This window comes from Ailuropoda melanoleuca, chromosome 3 (assembly GCF_002007445.2).
Source record: "Ailuropoda melanoleuca isolate Jingjing chromosome 3, ASM200744v2, whole genome shotgun sequence".
NCBI classification, from domain to species: domain Eukaryota; kingdom Metazoa; phylum Chordata; class Mammalia; order Carnivora; family Ursidae; genus Ailuropoda; species Ailuropoda melanoleuca.
Window position 1 is genome coordinate 27,734,129 of NC_048220.1, and position 19,314 is coordinate 27,753,442.

Here is a 19,314-nt window from a genome sequence, read left to right on the forward strand (position 1 = left end):
GGGAACACAAGCAGGGGGAGTGGGAGAGGAAGAAGCAGGCTCATAGCAGAAGAGCCTGATGTGGGGCTCGATCCCATAACGCCGGGATCACGCCCTGAGCCGAAGGCAGACGCTTAACCGCTGTGCCACCCAGGCGCCCCACTTTTATTGTACTTTTAAAATACTAGATTTTACGGTTTTTACTTTTGTCATTTAAAAATATAATCTGGGGTTATATATATATAATCTGGGGTATATATATATACAACCTGGCTGGCTCGGTTGAGCATGCAACTCTTGATCTCAGGGTCATGAGTGTGAGCCCCATGTTGGCTGTAGAGATTACTTTTAAAAAGTTTTTTTTTTTTTTTAATTAAAAACATAATCCGGGGGCGCCTGGGTGGCACAGCGGTTAAGCGTCTGCCTTCGGCTCAGGGCGTGATCCCGGCGTTATGGGATCGAGCCCCACATCAGGCTCCTCNCTCTTCTGCTATGAGCCTGCTTCTTCCTCTCCCACTCCCCCTGCTTGTGTTCCCTCTCTCGCTGGCTGTCTCTATCTCTGCCCAATAAAATAAATAAAATCTTTAAAAAAAAAAAAACAACAACATAATCCGGGTAGTGTAGGTGGCTCAGTCAGTTAAGTATCTGCTTCGGCTCAGGTCACGATCCCAGGGTCCTGGGATCGAGTCCTGTATCAGGCTTCCCTGTTTGGCAGGGAGTCTGATTCTCCCTCTGCCCTTCCCTCCTGCTCATGCTTTCTCTCTCTGTCAAATAAACAAATAAAATCTTTTTTAAAAATCATAATCTAAAACTAGCCCTTGTTTTTCATCTCCAATATCAAGCCAAGAGGGAAAGGAAGAGAATATGATTTCCTGCCTTGTGGTTTTTTCAGGAATTCCCACCCAATAACAAATCTCAAGTTTGTGGGCTCTTAATGTTAAAATGGCTAAGAAGCTGGCATCTGGTTGTAGAGTATTACTACAGGTAGATCTCTGATTACAAAATTTCATGATGGGTTTTATTACTCCAGCCTTTTTAATATATCCAGCCTTTTCAATATATCCCTTTTTAAATTTTATCAACTACCTTTGGAACCCTGGTAGTCCATATCAGCTGAAAACATATCAACATCTTGTCAGATGGTCTCATATCATTTGTTTCAAAGATGACTTCAAGAACTTGTCCCAAGTGTAACCTAATAGTTTTCTGGTACAAAAACTGGCCTTGAAATTCAACTTCTTTTTTGAAAACTAGTTAATTTTTTACTTTAAAACCATTTTTATAGCTCTTTAGTATATAATATATGCTTACTTCCCTTATAATTACTTATTAAACTCTGAACAAAGCAAAAATGATGCACTTTTTAAGCATACATTTGCATTCAAGAATCCAAAATACTGGGGCAGCTGGGTGGCTTAGTCATTTAAGCATCCGACTCTTGATTTTGGCTTAGGTCATGATCTCAGGATTGTGAGATTAAGCCCCACATCAGGCTTCGTGCTGGGTGTGGAGCCTGCTTAAGAGTCTCTCCCTCCCCCTCCTCCCTCCCTCTCTAAAAAAAAAAGAAGAAGAAGAAGAATCCAAAATACTTTGACTTAAAGATTCACAAATTCATCCCTCTCTGACTTTGGAGGAGTTTCCTTAAAAAACTTTAGTAGTGGGATAGACAATATTGGTATGAATGAAAATTTTATTAATTGGTTAACGTTACATTTATGTTGAATATATCTCTTTTCTTTCTGTTTTCTTAAGGAATTGAATGACCTGGCACGGGACCCCCCAGCACAGTGTTCAGCAGGTCCTGTTGGAGATGATAGTAAGTATTTAAAGGGAATGATGGAGTAAAACTGCATAACCATCTGCCTCTGGGGAGCTCTGGGACTGAAGAACATCTCTCTCTTAAGATTATTTTTTGTGTGAAAAAACAATTATGCTGTAGGAGGAGGCAGTTTTACCCTTACTTAGCCATGAAAGATGTATCCCATCTTTTTCTGTGGTATTTATTTTCAACCTTTTGAACCTTTTCTGCCAGATATAGTCTGTGTGGTTGTTCCAGCCCCTTCCTACGTATCCTTAAACCCTTGTGGGTATTGTCCTGGGGTCAAATTTTTGAAGTTTTACCTTTTTTTTTTTTAAGATTTTATTTATTTATGTAACAGAGAGGCAGCCAGCGAGAGAGGGAACACAAGCAGGGGGAGTGGGAGAGGAAGAGGAAGAAGCAGGCTCCCAGCGGAGCAGGGAGCCCAATGCGGGGCTCGATCCCAGGACTCCGGGATCATGCCCTGAGCATGACTGAGCCACCCAGGCGCCCCTGAAGTTTTACTTTAGCTGTTGTTCTTTAAGTAAAATAATACTTAGGATGATAGGGGATAGTGGGGTGTGTGTCTGTGTGTGGTGTTTGTCCTTCCACTGGTTCATGCTTGTGAAGACAGGTAGTTTGTTTATTTCTAATGTCCAGTTTATCTGCTTAATCCTATATAAAATAATTTATTAGGCCTTAGCACACATGTTGGTTAATAATTTTCCTTTTGTTTCACTTTGTCTCAACAGTTTTTCCCCTTATACCATCTTCTAGCCTCTTTTAAAAGGAAGATCTTTGAACCAGACTGTGCTTTATGACACAAAACTAATTCACAGAAAATAGTAGTATTTAGCAAATAGGAAGAAAACATACTTGGAAACAATTTTGTGAGAGAAGTATTTACATTAAGACAATAAATAAGGGGTTATATTAGCTTGTGTTTACCATTTTTTCCTGATTTTGCTTAAGAATGTTGGTTTTGGTTTGCTAAACTTAAGAATCAAAGCAAGGGGAAAGAAAGGAAAAATAAGATTAAAAACAGAGAACAAGGCAAACCATAAGAGGAAACAAACTGAGAGTTGCTGGAGAGGAGGTCATTGGGCAAGGAGGGGAAGAATGGGGTAACTGGATGATGGGCATTAAGGAGGGCACTTGATGTAATGAGCACTGGGTGTTATATGCAACTGATGAATCACTAAATTCTACCCCTGAAACTAATAACACATTGTATGTTAACTAAATTGAATTTAAATTAAAAAAAATTTTTTTAAAGAATTAAAGCAAGGCCCTTTTACAGGAACTGCTTTACAGATAAAACAGGTAGATAGTATAAATTATAAAGCTAAGTACAAGTGATGAAAAAATCCCATTTACATTATCCACATTTGTCCAGTATGAGTAACTATAGTGTTTGATACCAAACAGGATGGGCCAAGTAATTAAACACACGTTATCTCATTTAAGCCTCATAGTAGGTGAGTGGAGTAGAAGTTGTAAAGTATTTTAGAGAAGAATCTAGTTGAGAGAGGCTCATGGTGGTTTCCAAAGTGGGCTCATTCTCAAGTTTTCTTTTCTCTTTTTTTTTTTTTTTAAGATTTTATTTGGGGCACCTGGGTGGCTAAGTCAGTTAAGCATCTGCCTTCCACTCAGGTCGTGATCCCAGGGTGCTTGGATCGAACCCTGTGTCAGGCTCCCTGCTGAGTGGGGAGCCTGCTTCTCCCTCTCCTGCTCCCCCTGCTTGTGCGCTCTCTCTCTCCCTCTCTCTCTCTCTCTGTCAAATAAATAAATAAAATCTTTTTTAAAAATTTTAAAAAATAAAGATTTTATTTATTCATTTGACAGAGAGAGAGAGAACACGAACACAGGAGCAGTAATGGCAGAGGGAGAAACAGACTCCCTACTGGGCAGAGAGCCCGATGCAGTGCTCCATCCCAGGACCCTGAGATCATGACCTAAGCTGAAGGCAGACACTTAACCACCTGAGTCACCCACGCACCCCTCATTCTCAGGTTTTCTGATTTTAGTTTTGTCGTGTATGGTATCATACAGTCCACCTGCATCATTGTGGTCTTTTAGTTGAAAAAGTGGTTTTATTTCTGGTAAATTCCTCAGAGTTGAGAGTGACTGATATTTCATTAAAAAGTGTTTGAAGTCTGGAGCGTAATATTCATTTTTGAAGTTCTCTTCAGCATGCTGAATAATTTGCCTTTGCTTCACATAGTTGGTATTATCACAGTCCTTTCTCAGATAGAGAAGTTATTATCCTTGAGAGTTAAATAAAACTCAAAGCATAAGCAATTAAAAGAAAAAACAGGTAAATTTATTTATTTATTTATTTTAATTTTACATTTTAATGAAGGCTAATTTATGTGCTACAAATGATACCATCAAGAAAGTGAAGAGACAACAGGTTGAGAGAAAATTTGTGCAAGTCATCTCTCTGATAAGGAAATTTATTCAAAATACATTTAAAAAAACTTTGTGGGCACCTGGATGGCTCAGTCGTTGAGCATCTGCCTTTGGCTCAGGTCATGATCCCAGGATCCTGGGATCAAACCCTGCATCAGCCTCCCTGCTCAGCAGGAAGCCTACTTCTCCCTCTCCCACTCCCCCTGCTTGTGTTTCCTTTCTCACTGTCTCTGTCAAGTAAACAAACAAAATCTTCAAAACAAAACAAAAAAACCTCTTTGTAACTCAACAATATAAAGATAAATAACCCATTATTGTTTTTAATAAGCAAAGGATCTGCTAAAGAGGATGTGCAATTGGCCAATAAGCACATGGAAGAGATGCTCAGTATCATTAGTCATCAAGGAAATGCAAATCACATCCGTAATGAAATAGCACTTTATGCCTTCTAGGATGGCTAGAATGAAAAAGTCAGGTAATAAGTGTTGATGAGGTTGTGGAGAAATTGGAACCTTCATACATTGCTGATAGTAATGTGAAATGGTACAACCAGTTCAGAAAACTGGTGGTTTCTCAAAAAGTTAAACATAGTTATCATATGAACCAGTGAGTTCATTTGTAGGTATATATCCAAGAAAATGAAAACATGTCCATGCAAAAACTTGTGCATTAATGTTCATAGAAGCAGCAGCTGTAATAGCCAAAATGTGGAAATAATCCAAATGCCCACCATCTGATGAAGGGATAAATAGAATGTATGTCCATACAGTGGAATATTATATGTCAATAAAAAGAAGGGGAGTACTGATATATACTACAACATTGATGAGCCTTAAAAACATGCCCAGTGAGAGAAGCCAGATATAAAAGGCCACATGTTGTATGGTTCCATTTATATGAAATACCCAGAATAAATTCATAGAGACAGAAAATAGATAATGGTTGCAAAGAACTAGAGATTTGGGGGTAATGTGGAATAACTGCATATGGATGTGGGGTTTTCTTTGGGGGTGATGAAAATTTCTAAAATTAATTGTGGTGATGGTTGCCCAACTCTGAATGTCCTGAACACCACTGAATTGTACACTTTCAGTGGGTGAATTATATGGTATATGGATTATCTCTCTACAGCTGTTTAAAAAATAACTGTCCTTTCACTCCTAGCCTTCCTATTCAAGTGTCTTGACTCACCTACTACTAAACTGTCAACAGTACCTACCTACCTTCTAAGAGAAAAAGGAAAATCTCTTTAGGAACAGAATAACTTCCTTACACTTGGTCATCTAGATAGTCTTTGCTGATACAATACTGAAAACTTTAGGGAATATTTGAGAACAGTTGAGATAAATTACTGTCAAAAAGTCTTGATCAAGTCTTCCTGATGAATTGTCTAAGGATAAAACGAAGTGTAATTGGATAGCTAAATATTATAAGGAAGCAGAATTTAATCTTCAGAAAAGAGAAACTGTTGATCACAACGAAACTTTTTGAGACTCTTCTAGCTCTCAAATCCTTCAGCACCACATTATTGATATTTAGTGTAACAAGGTAGTCCTTATGTTATACTTAAAATGATATAGGGGCACCTGGCTGGCTCACATGGTAGAGTATGCAACTCTTGATCTCAGGGTTGTGAGTTCGAGCTCCCCATTGGGCATAGAGATTACCTTAAAAATAAAGAAAGAAGATAATATATATTTAACAATGAACTTAATAATACAGTGTTTTAGGGTCGCCTGGGTGGCGCAGTCGTTAACCGTCTGCCTTCGGCTCAGGGCATGATCCCAGCATTCTGGGATCGAGCCCCACATCAGGCTCCTCCACTATGAGCCTGCTTCTTCCTCTCCCACTCCCCCTGCTTGTGTTCCCTCTCTCGCTGGCTGTCTCTCTCTGTCAAATAAATAAATAAAATCTTTTAAAATAATAATAATAATAATAATAATACAGTGCTTTATTTTTAAAATATCCACATTTTAATGTACCATTAAATTTTTTCCCATTTTCCTGTGAAGATCTGATAAGCAGGAGGAAGATAGGCCCTGACAGGAAAAGTAAGCCAAAGATTTATTGGTCATACAATCTGTTTCATTTTCTTTCATTTTGAAATCTTGGTGAATCTGACTCTGTGGAGATCTGTACTTGAATTCAAATGTAGTTCTCTTGAGATTCAGTCTCAAACTATAACAAATATTCTTGTTCTCTTTTAGCCTTAGAGCTTCATCTTTGAGTATCCTAAAGAGTAATCATTGAGCTGTGAACTTCACATTTAAACTCTCAAAAGAGGTTGTAGCTTTTAGTTTCTATAATTTGGTTTTCATCATCAAACCAGGATGGTAGTGGGAGCTGTTTGTTTTTGCTGATTTTGAAACTGTCAAAATTTTGTAATTCATTACCATGAGTTTTTATTTTTAACAGCTGCTAAGATTGATCCTTAAAGGTTTTTGAAATATAGATGTTCATATAAAATAGAACAATATTTTATGCTTATGGACACATATTTTGCCCAGTAACTATTTCTGGAGAGTTGTTTTGTTTTTTTTTTAAGATTTTATTTATTTATTTGAGAGAGCATGAACGAGAGAGCATGATCAGGGAGAGCAACAGAGGGAGAGGGAGAAGCAAACTCCCTGCTGAGCAGAGAGCATGACGTGGGGCTCAATCCCAGGACCCTGAAATCATGACCTGAGCTAAAGGCAGATGCTTAGCCGACTGAGCCACCCAGGTGCCTCATAATCTGTAGTGATTCTTGAACTATTTACCAAACCATTAGAATTTGAGTCAGGATTAGATATTCTCCCACTACCTTCTTCCCTTCTTTTTTTTACTTCCACAAGGAGATCTAGGAGTGTAGGAGAGCTCCAGAGGGAGACCTAAGTCAGTGATTCCAGTAGGTATTCTTATATTTGACCTGTGTAGCAGAATACTCAATTAGGATTTTAATGGTAGGTCTTCAAATGCTTTTGTTAATTAAATTCCATCTCAAGGTGTTTTTAGTTTATTTTGTCTTTCTCTGCTTTGTTGGTGTTACAGATTATAGGTCATTTTAAAAAGAGACATAATTATTGCTCTTTCATCTGTTAGTGAGGAACTAGTAGTTCTAAAGACTTATACATGAGTGTTCTCAGAAATTTGTTCTTCCTATAAAACCTAGTCTTTCCTAATTTGAATATTACCTACTTTGACTTTACAGTCCTGCTCTATACCAGTATTATAGAAGGAGTATATTATATATTAATGTGTTGGGGAAATGAGATAACAAGTTAAAGAGTTGAATCTTTTGGTTCTTTTTTACCCTTATAGGTAAGAAATGCCTGTTTAAAAGTGAAACCTTGGGGGGCGCCTGGGTGGCTCAGTTGTTAAGCGTCTGCCTTCGGCTCAGGGCGTGATCCTGGGGTCCTGGGATCGAGCCCCACATCGGGCCCCTCCACTGGGAGCCTGCTTCTTCCTCTCCCACTCCCCCTGCTTATGTTCCCTCTCTCGCCAGCTGTCTCTCTCTGTCAAATAAATAAATAAAATCTTTAAAAAAAAAAAAAAAAGGTGAAACCTTGGGGCTTGTCAAGAATTTTGTCTCCCTGATACAAATTTTCTAGATGTTTTAGCCCCAAATACTTTCTCACTGAGTACCTTATCAGTGTTCTAGACCATACTAGTCATTTTCTTTTTTTTTCTTCAGACTCAAACTTGATTTAGATTCTTCATTTTGCCCAGGACTTAGCATATTGCTTATAAATGAACGGGGGTTAGACAGGGAATGATATGTCATTATGGTGTAGGTACATTGGAGATATTGCTTCATGGTGATTTTTTGTTCTTTTTCAGTGTTCCATTGGCAAGCTACAATAATGGGGCCAGTAAGTATTCGGATTGATTTCAGAATAAATATTTATATAATTCACTCATTTTAATCCTGCTCTTCTTGTTATCAACAGAATGACAGTCCCTATCAGGGTGGAGTATTTTTCTTGACAATTCATTTCCCAACAGATTACCCCTTCAAGCCACCTAAGGTAATTGGGATATGGCATTTGTTTTTTTGTTTTTTTTTTTTTAATGTGCTTTCTGTGATATTAATAAACCAATTTATAAAAAGTTTTCCTTTTTTCTATAGGTTGCATTTACAACAAGAATTTATCATCCAAATATTAACAGTAATGGCAGCATTTGTCTTGATATTCTCCGGTCACAGTGGTCTCCAGCACTAACTATTTCAAAAGGTAATGGAAATGAGTATCTGATATTAAGATAAAGCAGCAGGGTTTTTTTTGTCTTTTATTTTTTACTTACTTATTTTTAAAGATTTACATATTAGAGTGTGTGTGCGATCAGGGGGATGGGCAGAAGGAGAGAGGCAGAGAGACAATCTCAAGCAGATTCTGCAATGAGCTTGGAGTCCGACACAGGGCTTAATCTCATGACCCTGAAATCATGGCCTGCGCCGAAATCAGCATTCGGACACTCATCTGACTGAGCCACCCAGGTGTCCCTGTCTTTTGTCTTTTAAAAGTTACTTGTTTTTTGAAATGATTATTCATATTCCTCTTAAGAGGAGATAGTGGTCCCTGTTATTTTTGAGTAGACCTTGAGACCACTGGAGGGAGTTGGATTTTCAGGCATAGGTATTCTCTGGCGTCTTGACAGCTCTGTCCATTATGCCGTTCAGGCACAGGTTGGAAAATGGCCACTTGGTATGAATTTCTTCTAGAGCAAAGTTAAAGTAGAAGAAATGAATGCCTCTTCCAACCTTGAGATCCATGAGTGGTAAGGATAGATAACTGTTCCAGAAGAAGAAATAATAGCCCTTTTAGAGGAATGCTTGTGGTATAGATACAGACTTTAGGTTCTTGAAGAATAAGGTGCAAGTAAATTCACATTCAGACTCTGTAAGGTTTTGCCAGCTCTTGTCTCGAGCTTGCTTGCTTGCTTGCTTTTTTTTTTTTTTTTTAAGATTTTATTTGTCAGAGAGAGAGTGTACAAGCAGGGGGGACAGCAGGCAGAGGGAGAAGCAAACTCTCTGCTGAGCAAGGAGCCTGATGTGGGACTCCGTTCCAGGACCCTGGGATCATGACCTGAGCTGAAGGCAGATGCTTAACTGACTGAGCCATCCCTTGTCTTGAGGTTTCTATCAGAAACAGATTCACTCTCTAAGATGACCAGTTTAACAAAAAAATTTTTATTTGATCATCTTAATTTTTGTGGTATATAGTCCTATGTGTTTGAAAATGTGTATTAAAATAAGTTACTAATTTTATGATGAAATATCCACTAGTTCTAGGGGCACCTGGGTGGCTGTCGTTAAGCGTCTGCCTTCGGCTCAGGGCGTGATCCCAGAGTCCTGGGATCGAGCCCCACATCAGCCTCCTCCGCTGGGAAGCCTGCATCTTCCTCTCCCACTCCCCCTGCTTGTGTTCCCTCCTCTCTTGCTGGCTGTCTCTCTCTGTCAAATAAATAAATAAAATCTTTAAAATATATATATATATTTTATATAATATATATTATATTATATATATATATCTCCACTAGTTCTAAATAAAGCCTAATTACATGAGTAGGTTGGGGATTTTTTTATGTGTGTGAACTGAGTAGTTAAGAAACATTTTCTTATATGCTGATTTGAAATTGTACAGCTCCTCAACATCATATCCAGATGAAATCACAAGTGGGTTAAAAGTTGTCAAAATACAAATGCAAGAAGTAGGCTCCAAATGAGATAATGGGCCAATATGTTTAAAATAGGAAGAACATATATAAAAATCAGTAAGAGAAAAAGATCCCAACAAATGAATGGACAGAAAGGAGCAAAATAATCAGATAAATGAAAATTAAGTTCCCATTTTTCACCTTTTTAAATAACAAAGATCTTGTAAAAAGAAAACCAGGTGCTGGTGAAGTACATTGAAATGGGTGCTTACATACTACAGATAGAAGTATAGATTTGTATAGCCCAGTCTGTCAGTATATACTTAAAGATAAGAGATTTAATTATTACTTCCCTTTGATCCAGTGATTCTAGTTTCATTCATTTGTACTAAGAAGACAGACTCGAATGCTAAAAAAAAAGTTTTGTATCTCGCCTGCATCAGGCTCCCTGCTCACTGGGGAGTTGGCTTCTCCCTCTCCCTCTCCCCCCTGCTTGTGCTGTCTCTCTCTCTCTCAAATAAATAAAATCTTAAAAAAAAAAAGTTTTGTGTGAAAATACATTTGTGACAGTGTTATTTATTTCTGAAAATTAGAAATTACAGGTCCAACAGGGGAAGAAATAAATCAATTCTAGGACACACTTTTAAAAAGAGTAGTGGTCATTACAAATATTGTGAAAAATGGGAAAATACTATGTTTGAAAAAAGCAGAAAGGAGCTTAATTTGTATACATTGTAGATTGAATTATATAGAAAAGTATGTTATGTAGCTAGAAAGAAATGATTTGGGTGGTGAAATTTGCTGTATGAAAATTCTTTATCCTAAGTTGTATTTTATCTTTTCTTTAATGTATAGCTTTAGACAAGAGGCGACATAGTTCCGTGGTAAAGAATATAGATTCTGGGGGCGCCTGGGTGGCTCAGTTGGTTAAGCATCTGCTTTCAGCTTGGGTCATGATCTCAGGGTCCTGGGATCGAGTCCTGCATCGGGCTCTCTGCTTGACGTGGGGGAGGAGTCTGCTTCTCACTCTCCCTCTCCCTCTGTTCTCTCTCTGTCTTTCTCTCTCAAATAAATAAAATCTATTAAAAAAAAAAAAAAGAACATAGATTCTGGATCCAAATGCCTGTATTTGCTTCTCAGCTCTCTCTACCTCCTACTGGATGAGACTTGAGGCAAATTACCTTCTCTATTCCTCACTTTGTTCCTCTGTAAAATAGGGGTGATGATTCTAAGTAATTCATCATTATTGTAAAGTTCTAAAAAAACAAAATGCACAGTTAATTGGTTTCTTGTAAGCATTGAAATAGGTAAAGGCTCTGTTGTAAAAAGTGTTGGATATTTGTCATGTTAACTTTCATGTTATAAATGTGATAAGACTTGTATGCTCTGACAAATTTTTTAAAGGAAACAAAATATTCTGGGGGCATTAAATTAAAATTTATGGGATCCTAGGCAAAAATATAAACAAAAAACCAGAGGAACACATTTTTAAAAGTCGTGGCTGAGGGGCCCCTGACTGACTCAGTCGGTAGAGCATGCGACTCTTAATCTTGAGGTTGTGAGTTGGATCCCCATGTTGGGTATAGAAATGTTCAAAAATAAAATCTTTAGGGCACCTGGGTGGTTCAGCTGGTTAAGCAACTGCCTTCAACCCATGGTCATGATCCTGGAGACTGGGGATTGAGCCCTGCATTGGGCTCCCTGCTCAGCAGGGAGTCTGCTTCTCCTTCTGACCCTCCCCCTCTCACACTTTCTCTCAATCTGTCTCTCAAATAAATAAATAAATAAAATCTTTAAAAAATAAAAATAAAAAAATAAAAAAATCTTTTAAAAATGTTGTGGCTGAAACAGTTTTCTAGATAAGTGGGTCCTTTTCTTATGTAGGCCCTCTTATAATTCAAGGGCTGCTTGTGAAAGTGTTGTTCTTATTATTTACTGGCCTGGTGGTTCTTCCTTCACCAAGTAGCAGTGAAGATAGAAATCTAGGAAGGGACCAAGAGAGGTGGAGTGTGTCTGTGTGTGTGGAGTGAGAAAGAAGGTCTAGTAGCTGAAATTGTTACTGTAACTTTTTTCCTTCCCCCTTGTGTGCCTAGTGTTGATTTTTCAGTTACTCTAAATCATAAGGGCTCTTAGTTTTTTTGACTTATGTCCTCTCTATCTGGATAGCTATCTTTAAAAATAATTGCAGTTCCATTTTGTTGAATTTGATTATATCAGTGTACCTAAGTTTAATGTTTTAATGACTCCCTTTTGTAAATTGAATGTGTGGGCAAGCAGTTCTGTGAAAGGCCTGAATCCTCTATGTGATAATTATTCCTTTTTTGCAGGCAATAGCTTTGACCTGAAATTCTTTCCAATTTGAGTGTATATGTTAGGGATCTAAATATACAAAAAGCTAAAGGAAGCAGTTATGTGTGCCATAAAGGCCCTTGATTATATGTTTTTAGAATTGGAAGTGACAGTGGGTTATGACACTAATGAAAATGAGCATATACTGATGAAAAATGTATGTGTAGGTAAAAATTTAGTCACTTCAATGAAGAGTCTCTGCAGGTTATAGAAATAGTAGTAATTCTCTTTATACAGAAAGAAGTTATAGTACTTGATAAAACAAAATCAGTTTTTTATGAATTAAAGGTCCCTGAGTAGTACAGTAAGAATCCTTTAACAGGTCCAGATAACCACCACCCTACTTTCTTTCCTGGGAAGAAAGTTAGAAAAGTTACCTCTTTTAAAAAAAATTTTTTTTTAAGGTTGACTTATTGGAATAATTGGAATAGTTTATAAGGGAATTTGTAACAAATACTAATTTAGTAGCATGTCCAATTTTAGGTGAAGATTCAGTTGAACTCTTGCCAGTTTGATGGGCTGTACAAGTTTCTTTCTATAGTCAATTTCATGAACATTCAAAAATCTGTAACTTCCTGTTGTCATTTCCAGGAAATACATGAAATCTTTCCTTATTGCGGTTAGAATGTTCTGTGCTTGAAGAGGGCATCAGGTGATACACCTGACAATAGGAAGCGAAGATGTTTTGGGAATGCCATCTGCCAGAATTGTGGGCAACAGGAATGAAGAGTCAGAAAACATCTTCCCTGATGTTTTTTATTTTCCATATACTCTTAAGGCAAGGAAATAGCTTTTTTGTTAACAAACTGAATGATTAAGGGCAAGTGAACTTTTTCTTCACCTCTCAGAAGCCCTTGATCTCTATAGAATAGGTTTGATAGGAAAATGAATAAATTGTTTTCCTGGTGAAGTTGATGTTTTGGGAGTAAAGTTGGCCCAGAATCATTGCCTCATGCTGCAGAATATTAGAGAGAAATAAGACAGCCAAGTTGTGTTGCATCAGAATAGAAAAATTGGAATTTATTTCAGTATGTCAGAGGCCCCTGGATTTAATGTAATTAGTGGCCTTGGCCTCCTCTTGGCATTCAGTAAGGAATACATAAGTTTATAACAAATTTGAACAGAGGCATTTGTACTGTTGAGATTTGTCTGCTATGTTCGAGGTTGTCACTGAGGAAGTGGCTTAGTTGAGATTCTAAAGTGTCACTGAAAAGAATTTGAGACCTTGGTATGTTGTATCCTACGTAGTAAGTGTGGCCAGCCCCGTTTGGGTACAAATACTGGCCTTTATGTTCTTAGACTAAATTGTTTTCAACTAAAAATGAAATAAATCTATTGCATCTGATGTAATACCTGTCATTGAGAAAACAGTGATTGTTCAATTTCATGGTTGGTTCTAAGAGCATTCAGTAGTGTGGTTGTCTTTGGAAATTTGAGAACCATTAATCTCTGAACATGGGTTTCTAAAAATAGAATTTTATGGCCTATGAAAAGTATTGTTGGTATAGGATTTGAAAGACCTGAATTCTAATTCCACTCTACTCACTAACCAGGGACATTGTGCAAGTCACTTCATCAGCCTGGGCCAGCATCCTTAGGGGTTCAAGAACAATCTTACATGAATTTTTGTTGATTATTTAACTGTCAAGTTAGGTAGAACTCATAAATCTAGGCACTACAATATGAATAGGTTCTTAGAATTTTCTTATGGGTTGACATCTCGTGTTTCTTTCAACCCTTTGCTTTTATCGTCTACTAATTTATACCTTTTTTCCCCCCCATTACAGTACTCTTGTCCATCTGTTCTCTGTTGTGTGATCCCAATCCAGATGATCCTTTAGTGCCTGAGATTGCTCGGATCTACAAAACAGATAGAGAAAAGTAAGTATGGCCAGAAAAGTACCTATGGTGGGATGCAGATGTTTGTGTCCCAGATCTTAACTCAGGGCTGAGTATGGGTCAGATATTTAAAATGAAGTTCTAATATGCTCACCTGGCGACAGAAAGAAGAGTATTTGCATCAGATATCATTGTAAGTTGAGGATGCTGATCTTATTTCTGATTATTTCAAATGACTCCCACTGTCAAGAAAAACTATATAGTGTATTTTCTAAGAGCCTTATGTCTTCTGCTTGGCTTTTGACATTAAAGCATTTTGCATCAAGAGCCCATCTGTCTTCGGTAGGTATTCGTAAATTAGTGGGAATTGATTTTCTGCCATTTGGCGTGATCTAAAAAGAATGCAACAAGACATGAAAGCCCCAAATTTCCTTTAAAAACAAAACTTAATGTAGAATTTACATATTTTAGAATTGTAGTATAATTATTGAAGAGTGGTCAGGATATCGAAAAAGTAACTGAAAGTGTTCTAATTTTTTAATTTTATGTATTATTCATTAAGACTATAGGAGGAAATAGATGGGAGAAAGTGGATAATTTTCTAAAGTTAAAATGTAAAGGATTAAGAATAATTTGAATTCTGTTAGATTAGAGAGGCTTATAGATAGTATGTTTTTATTTTTTATTATTTTTACTTTTTTAAAGTTTTTATTTATTTAAGTAATCACTATACCCAACATAGGGCTTGAACTCACAACCTCGAGATCAAGAGTCACATGCTCTTCCAGCTGAGCCAGCCAAGCACCCCTAGATAGTATATTTTTAAATGGAACTACACCAAGAATGGGGGATTGTAACAGCATTTGGTTCTTAGTTTAGTTTTGTCTGTGTTTAGCTCTGAATAGTATCTATAGTCCTGTATCTCTGGCTGCATTCAGAATAAAATTAGACCATGCTTTTTTTCTGTTTGTGTATACATTCACAAATAAATTTTTTTTAAGATTTAAAAACAATTTTTATTTAATTTTTTTAAAGATTTTATCTATTTGAGAGAGAAAGTGAGAGAGAGAGCAGGAGTGGGGTGAGAGGCAGGGAGAAGCAGACTCTCCACTGAGCAGGAAGTGCGATGTGGGCCTAGATCCTGGGACTCCAGGATCGGGACCTGAGCCGAAGGCAGACACTTAACAGACTGAGCCTCCCAGGCATTCCTAAAAAAAATTTTTAAAGTAATCTCTACACCCATCATGGGGCTTAAACTCACAGCCCTGAGATTAAGAGTCGCATGCTGTGCCAACTGAGCAGGAAGTGCGATGTGGGCCTAGATCCTGGGACTCCAGGATCGGGACCTGAGCCGAAGGCAGACACTTAACAGACTGAGCCTCCCAGGCATTCCTAAAAAAAATTTTTAAAGTAATCTCTACACCCATCATGGGGCTTAAACTCACAGCCCTGAGATTAAGAGTCCGCATGCTGTGCCAACTGAGCCAGCCAGATGCCCCACACAAATTTTTTGATGAGAGAACCATTTTGTCCAATAGGTGGGCATGGATGCCTCCCAAAAGGAATTTCCCAAGTCATTATAATGGTAATGTTCAGTGAGCTTTCCTGCATCCCTTTTCAAAGAATTATAGAATCTTTTGCCCTGCTTATTTTACTACTAAAATGTTCTTCCTGAGTAATAAACCCATTCATTTAGCAACCAAATTGTTAAGTTCTGCCAGAACTAGTTTTATTGATACAAAGGAGAGTATTATGTCAATTTGATCAAGAACCATATACTGTGGAATTATATAGTTTTAAGAACTCCAAATAAATGAATCAGTGCCCGAAGATCTTTCTTAAAAATAGTTCATTCAAATATAGAATAAAAGTATACCAGCAAATGCTAAGATTTAATCAGAATCCTCTGTTAGTGGCATTTATAGGCTATTGTTTTAAGTTTTAAAGCCTTTTCCCTCCATCACTGCATAAATGCTTATTGAAATTTAGAAGGAGGGGCACCTGGGTAGCTTAGTCAGTTAAGCTTCCCACTCTTGATTTCGGCTCAAGCCATGATCTCAAGGTCGTGGGATCGAGGCCCACATGGGACTCTTCCCACAGCGCGGAGTCTGCTTGTCCTTCCCTCCATTTTTCCCCCTGCATGCTCTCACTCACTGTCTTCTCTCACTGAAATAAATAAATAAATAAGTAAATAAGGCTTTGCTTGAATAGTACTAGTTATTCCCCTCAAGTTTCAGATCGGATAATGAATGAAATCTGTTGCTTTCTGACTGACTCCTCACCTGTGTTAAGCCAAGCTTCTCTTTGTGTGTACAGGTACAACAGAATAGCTCGGGAATGGACTCAGAAGTATGCGATGTAATTAAAGAAATTATTGGATAACCTCTACAAATAAAGATAGGGGAACTCTGAAAGAGAAAGTCCTTTTGATTTCCATTTGACTGCTTTCTATGAGCCCACGCCTCATCTTCCCCTGTGCACATGTTTACCTGATACAGCAGTGCTGCGTGTTGTACATACTTGGAACAACAAACTAGAAATACTGTACTTCTGTACCAACATTGCCTCCTAGCAGAGAAGTGTGTGTGTGACAAGCCAGTTCTCCAGGCGTAACCTAGGTGTGAGACTAAAAGTTTTCCTTATTGACTTAAATTTGGATAACGGCAAGGTGAGGGGTGGTGGGTATGGTGTGTGCTTGGATGGGGAAGAAAAGCTCCACTGACCTGTAGGAGATTGTTTTTAAGTGGAATCCTTTTAAACTCAGAACAGTTATGAAAAGCAAGGTGAAGAACACGAAGCTGTTTCTGTATTTTATTCTGAAGGACCTACATCTTAGGTGAAAGTTATGACCAACCAGATTAAACTCTACCCACATCCTGTATTTTAAGGTCTAAGTTTAACTGGTCAACATTTAAATGGATTGGAGCTATTAGTACATAAAGTGTGATGGGCTTTGGTCCCACATCTTTTGCATCTCCCCACCCTTCACCCTTTGTCCTTTCAGCCCCCTTCTCTCTTCCACATTCTTTGGTTTGTATGTGGTTTCTCAGTTAATACATAGCTAATAGCTCTTATTTTTCTTATGTTTTTAACTGCTTAGGTCTATCTGGATGTAAGGGTGAAAATTCATTTGATGGAAATACTTGTGTATATTTAAAGACCCAATTGCTCCTCTGGAGCTTGTACGTTCAAGAATGATTAATCTGTGTAATAAACTGATTACTACAGTCATTACATATAATTTTGTGTGAATAGGCTTTTTGATTTTAAGAACTTTGTCTAGCAGAGATTAGTGGTGGGTTTTCATTTATACTGGTTGCATTTCAAAATCATGAAACAATTCCAGTTTACATAGTCAAAAGGATATCTTGAAAGTAATTTTACTGAACAAGATAGGGGCGTAAGCTTAAAAGCATTTCCATGAACCTTACATGTGCAGTATTCCAGGAACATGACTGTTAAACTAAATAAGAAATCTGCTTTATTAATGAAAGTAAGCTGCATTTCACCAAAACCTTGTGACATTCCCTTGGTACATAGGACATAAAACAAAGGCATTGCTATTTGGTAAGTTAAGCTTCTGTGATTGTGATTGTAAAAGAGCAACATTGACCAAACCTGGGAAACATGAGCACAATCTTGTATTGGAGAGTCTACATAATTACTTTGCACTGACATTGCAGGATGTTCATCCAATTTTAAATTGTACTGTATGTGGCTTTTTGAAGTCTTCCCTTGACTCTAGTAAATTGTAGTTTGAAACTTGTAAACAACTGTGTTTGCCAGAAACATCGTTCGTGTGAACTAGGCAAGTTACCTTTTTTCCCCTCCTTTTCCTAATCTAATTGTAAACCAGGCCAGCCTGAAGGCCATGGCTGATGCTCTCTAGCCATCAGGTTCTTTCAAATGCATCTTTACACTCTTGCACAAAAATTGAGGAATAAATGTCCACTGCTTTTGGTTTTAAACTTGTTTAACTTGTTTTATCTCTCAGTGTCACTGTCCCTCCATCTCGGAACTAAGGTGTGCTATAACCTGAAACCTCTTCAACTGCTGCTTCGCTCTTGGCTACGTACTAGCATTTCTAGCATTCTTGACCTTGCAAAGACATCTGACTGTTAACAGGTGTGGGAAAAGGCGTTAGAATTGAGCTCTAACCTAAAATTACCCTGTATTCTCAGTGTCATGGGCAGGTGGGAATTCATCAGTTCGGACTTGCTCTTAACTGGACTGGTAACTGTAGGTCAGTTGCACAGATCTGAAAGCCCGCTCTTTGTCATCTTATAGAGCAGCGAGCACATTACCATTGATTAGGTCATAGTGTAGATACTTTCACAGGAGGGCTCTTAAGTATTTTTAAGTGCTAAATAAAAGCCATCATAATGGTGTATAGGTGCCAAATGAAAGGGTTTGAATGGTCACAAACAACCTTAGGCCCTTGAATGCAGTTTGGTTTTGCTTATTTGGATGTAGAGCATATTTGGTCCAGTCTGCATGTGTATGCCTTGGCCAGAACAAAGGCTCAGTGAGGAGCTCCTTCCCCACTCATGAAGGAAAATGTGTTAACCTGGGGTGGTTCACATCTGGGATCCCATTGCCTTTTTACAGGAATGGCTCTGGCTTTATCACATGTGAAAGCTTATTTGCAGTAGCCTTGATGATCTTGATGAGGCATTGGTTACCAGGTGTATCGATATTGGAATATCAAATGTATGGGTTCCCTTTGCTTTGCTTCTTAATTCTGAACATGGAGTGCTTGGACAAGTTAGAGCTGGAGCACTCCTTTTTGGTTACGTGAGTTCAGATACTTGCGTGCTCTGTTATTGGCCAGTGGTTAAAGGTAGCATTGTCCTGCTGGTTTCTACACTTTGGATAGTACATAGACTTGGAAGGAGGGTTCTTGGGTTAGGGAATGGCAGGGAGGTGGGTAGAGAGAAGGGTATGGTAGTGGTCAGAGTGAAGGGACCGTGTCCTCTGCCCTGACCTAGCAGTAGAGGCATTCCTTTCCCGCTTCCAGTGTCTACAGCATTCTACTTTTTGAGTCATTCCTCTTTGCCTCAACAGGTTATTTTGAGCCGTAGGTAGAGAAATGAATTATTTCCAAATTACAGTTGGAATGTCTGTAAACTGTCTCTTGTCTGCAATTAAGGTGGAACTGGCTTTTGTCTCAGTCTACTGTATGATACCCTGTAACACCCAATGGCTTTAATAGAAGAACTTCAGTTCCTGGGTCTTCTGAATCATGACCATATCTTTCCTTCCTTCCTACTCAGGAATTAGCATCTTTATTACCTCACAGA

General features: G+C 38.1%; 1 protein-coding gene across 2 annotated transcripts in view; it reads left to right on the forward strand.

Moving 5' to 3' along the window:
• Positions 1-17,255, forward strand: part of UBE2D2 (ubiquitin conjugating enzyme E2 D2) — a 69,102-nt gene extending 51,847 nt beyond the window's left edge. For both annotated transcript variants that reach the window (XM_034656106.1, XM_034656105.1), the window contains exons 2-7: positions 1,732-1,795; positions 8,009-8,040; positions 8,119-8,196; positions 8,298-8,403; positions 13,963-14,056; positions 16,331-17,255. In XM_034656106.1, coding sequence (XP_034511997.1) covers position 1,795; positions 8,009-8,040; positions 8,119-8,196; positions 8,298-8,403; positions 13,963-14,056; positions 16,331-16,376 — 357 coding nt within the window. In that variant the 5' untranslated portion in view covers positions 1,732-1,794 and the 3' untranslated portion in view covers positions 16,377-17,255. The remainder of the gene's footprint in view (positions 1-1,731; positions 1,796-8,008; positions 8,041-8,118; positions 8,197-8,297; positions 8,404-13,962; positions 14,057-16,330) is intronic.
• The last annotated feature ends 2,059 nt before the right edge of the window (positions 17,256-19,314 follow it).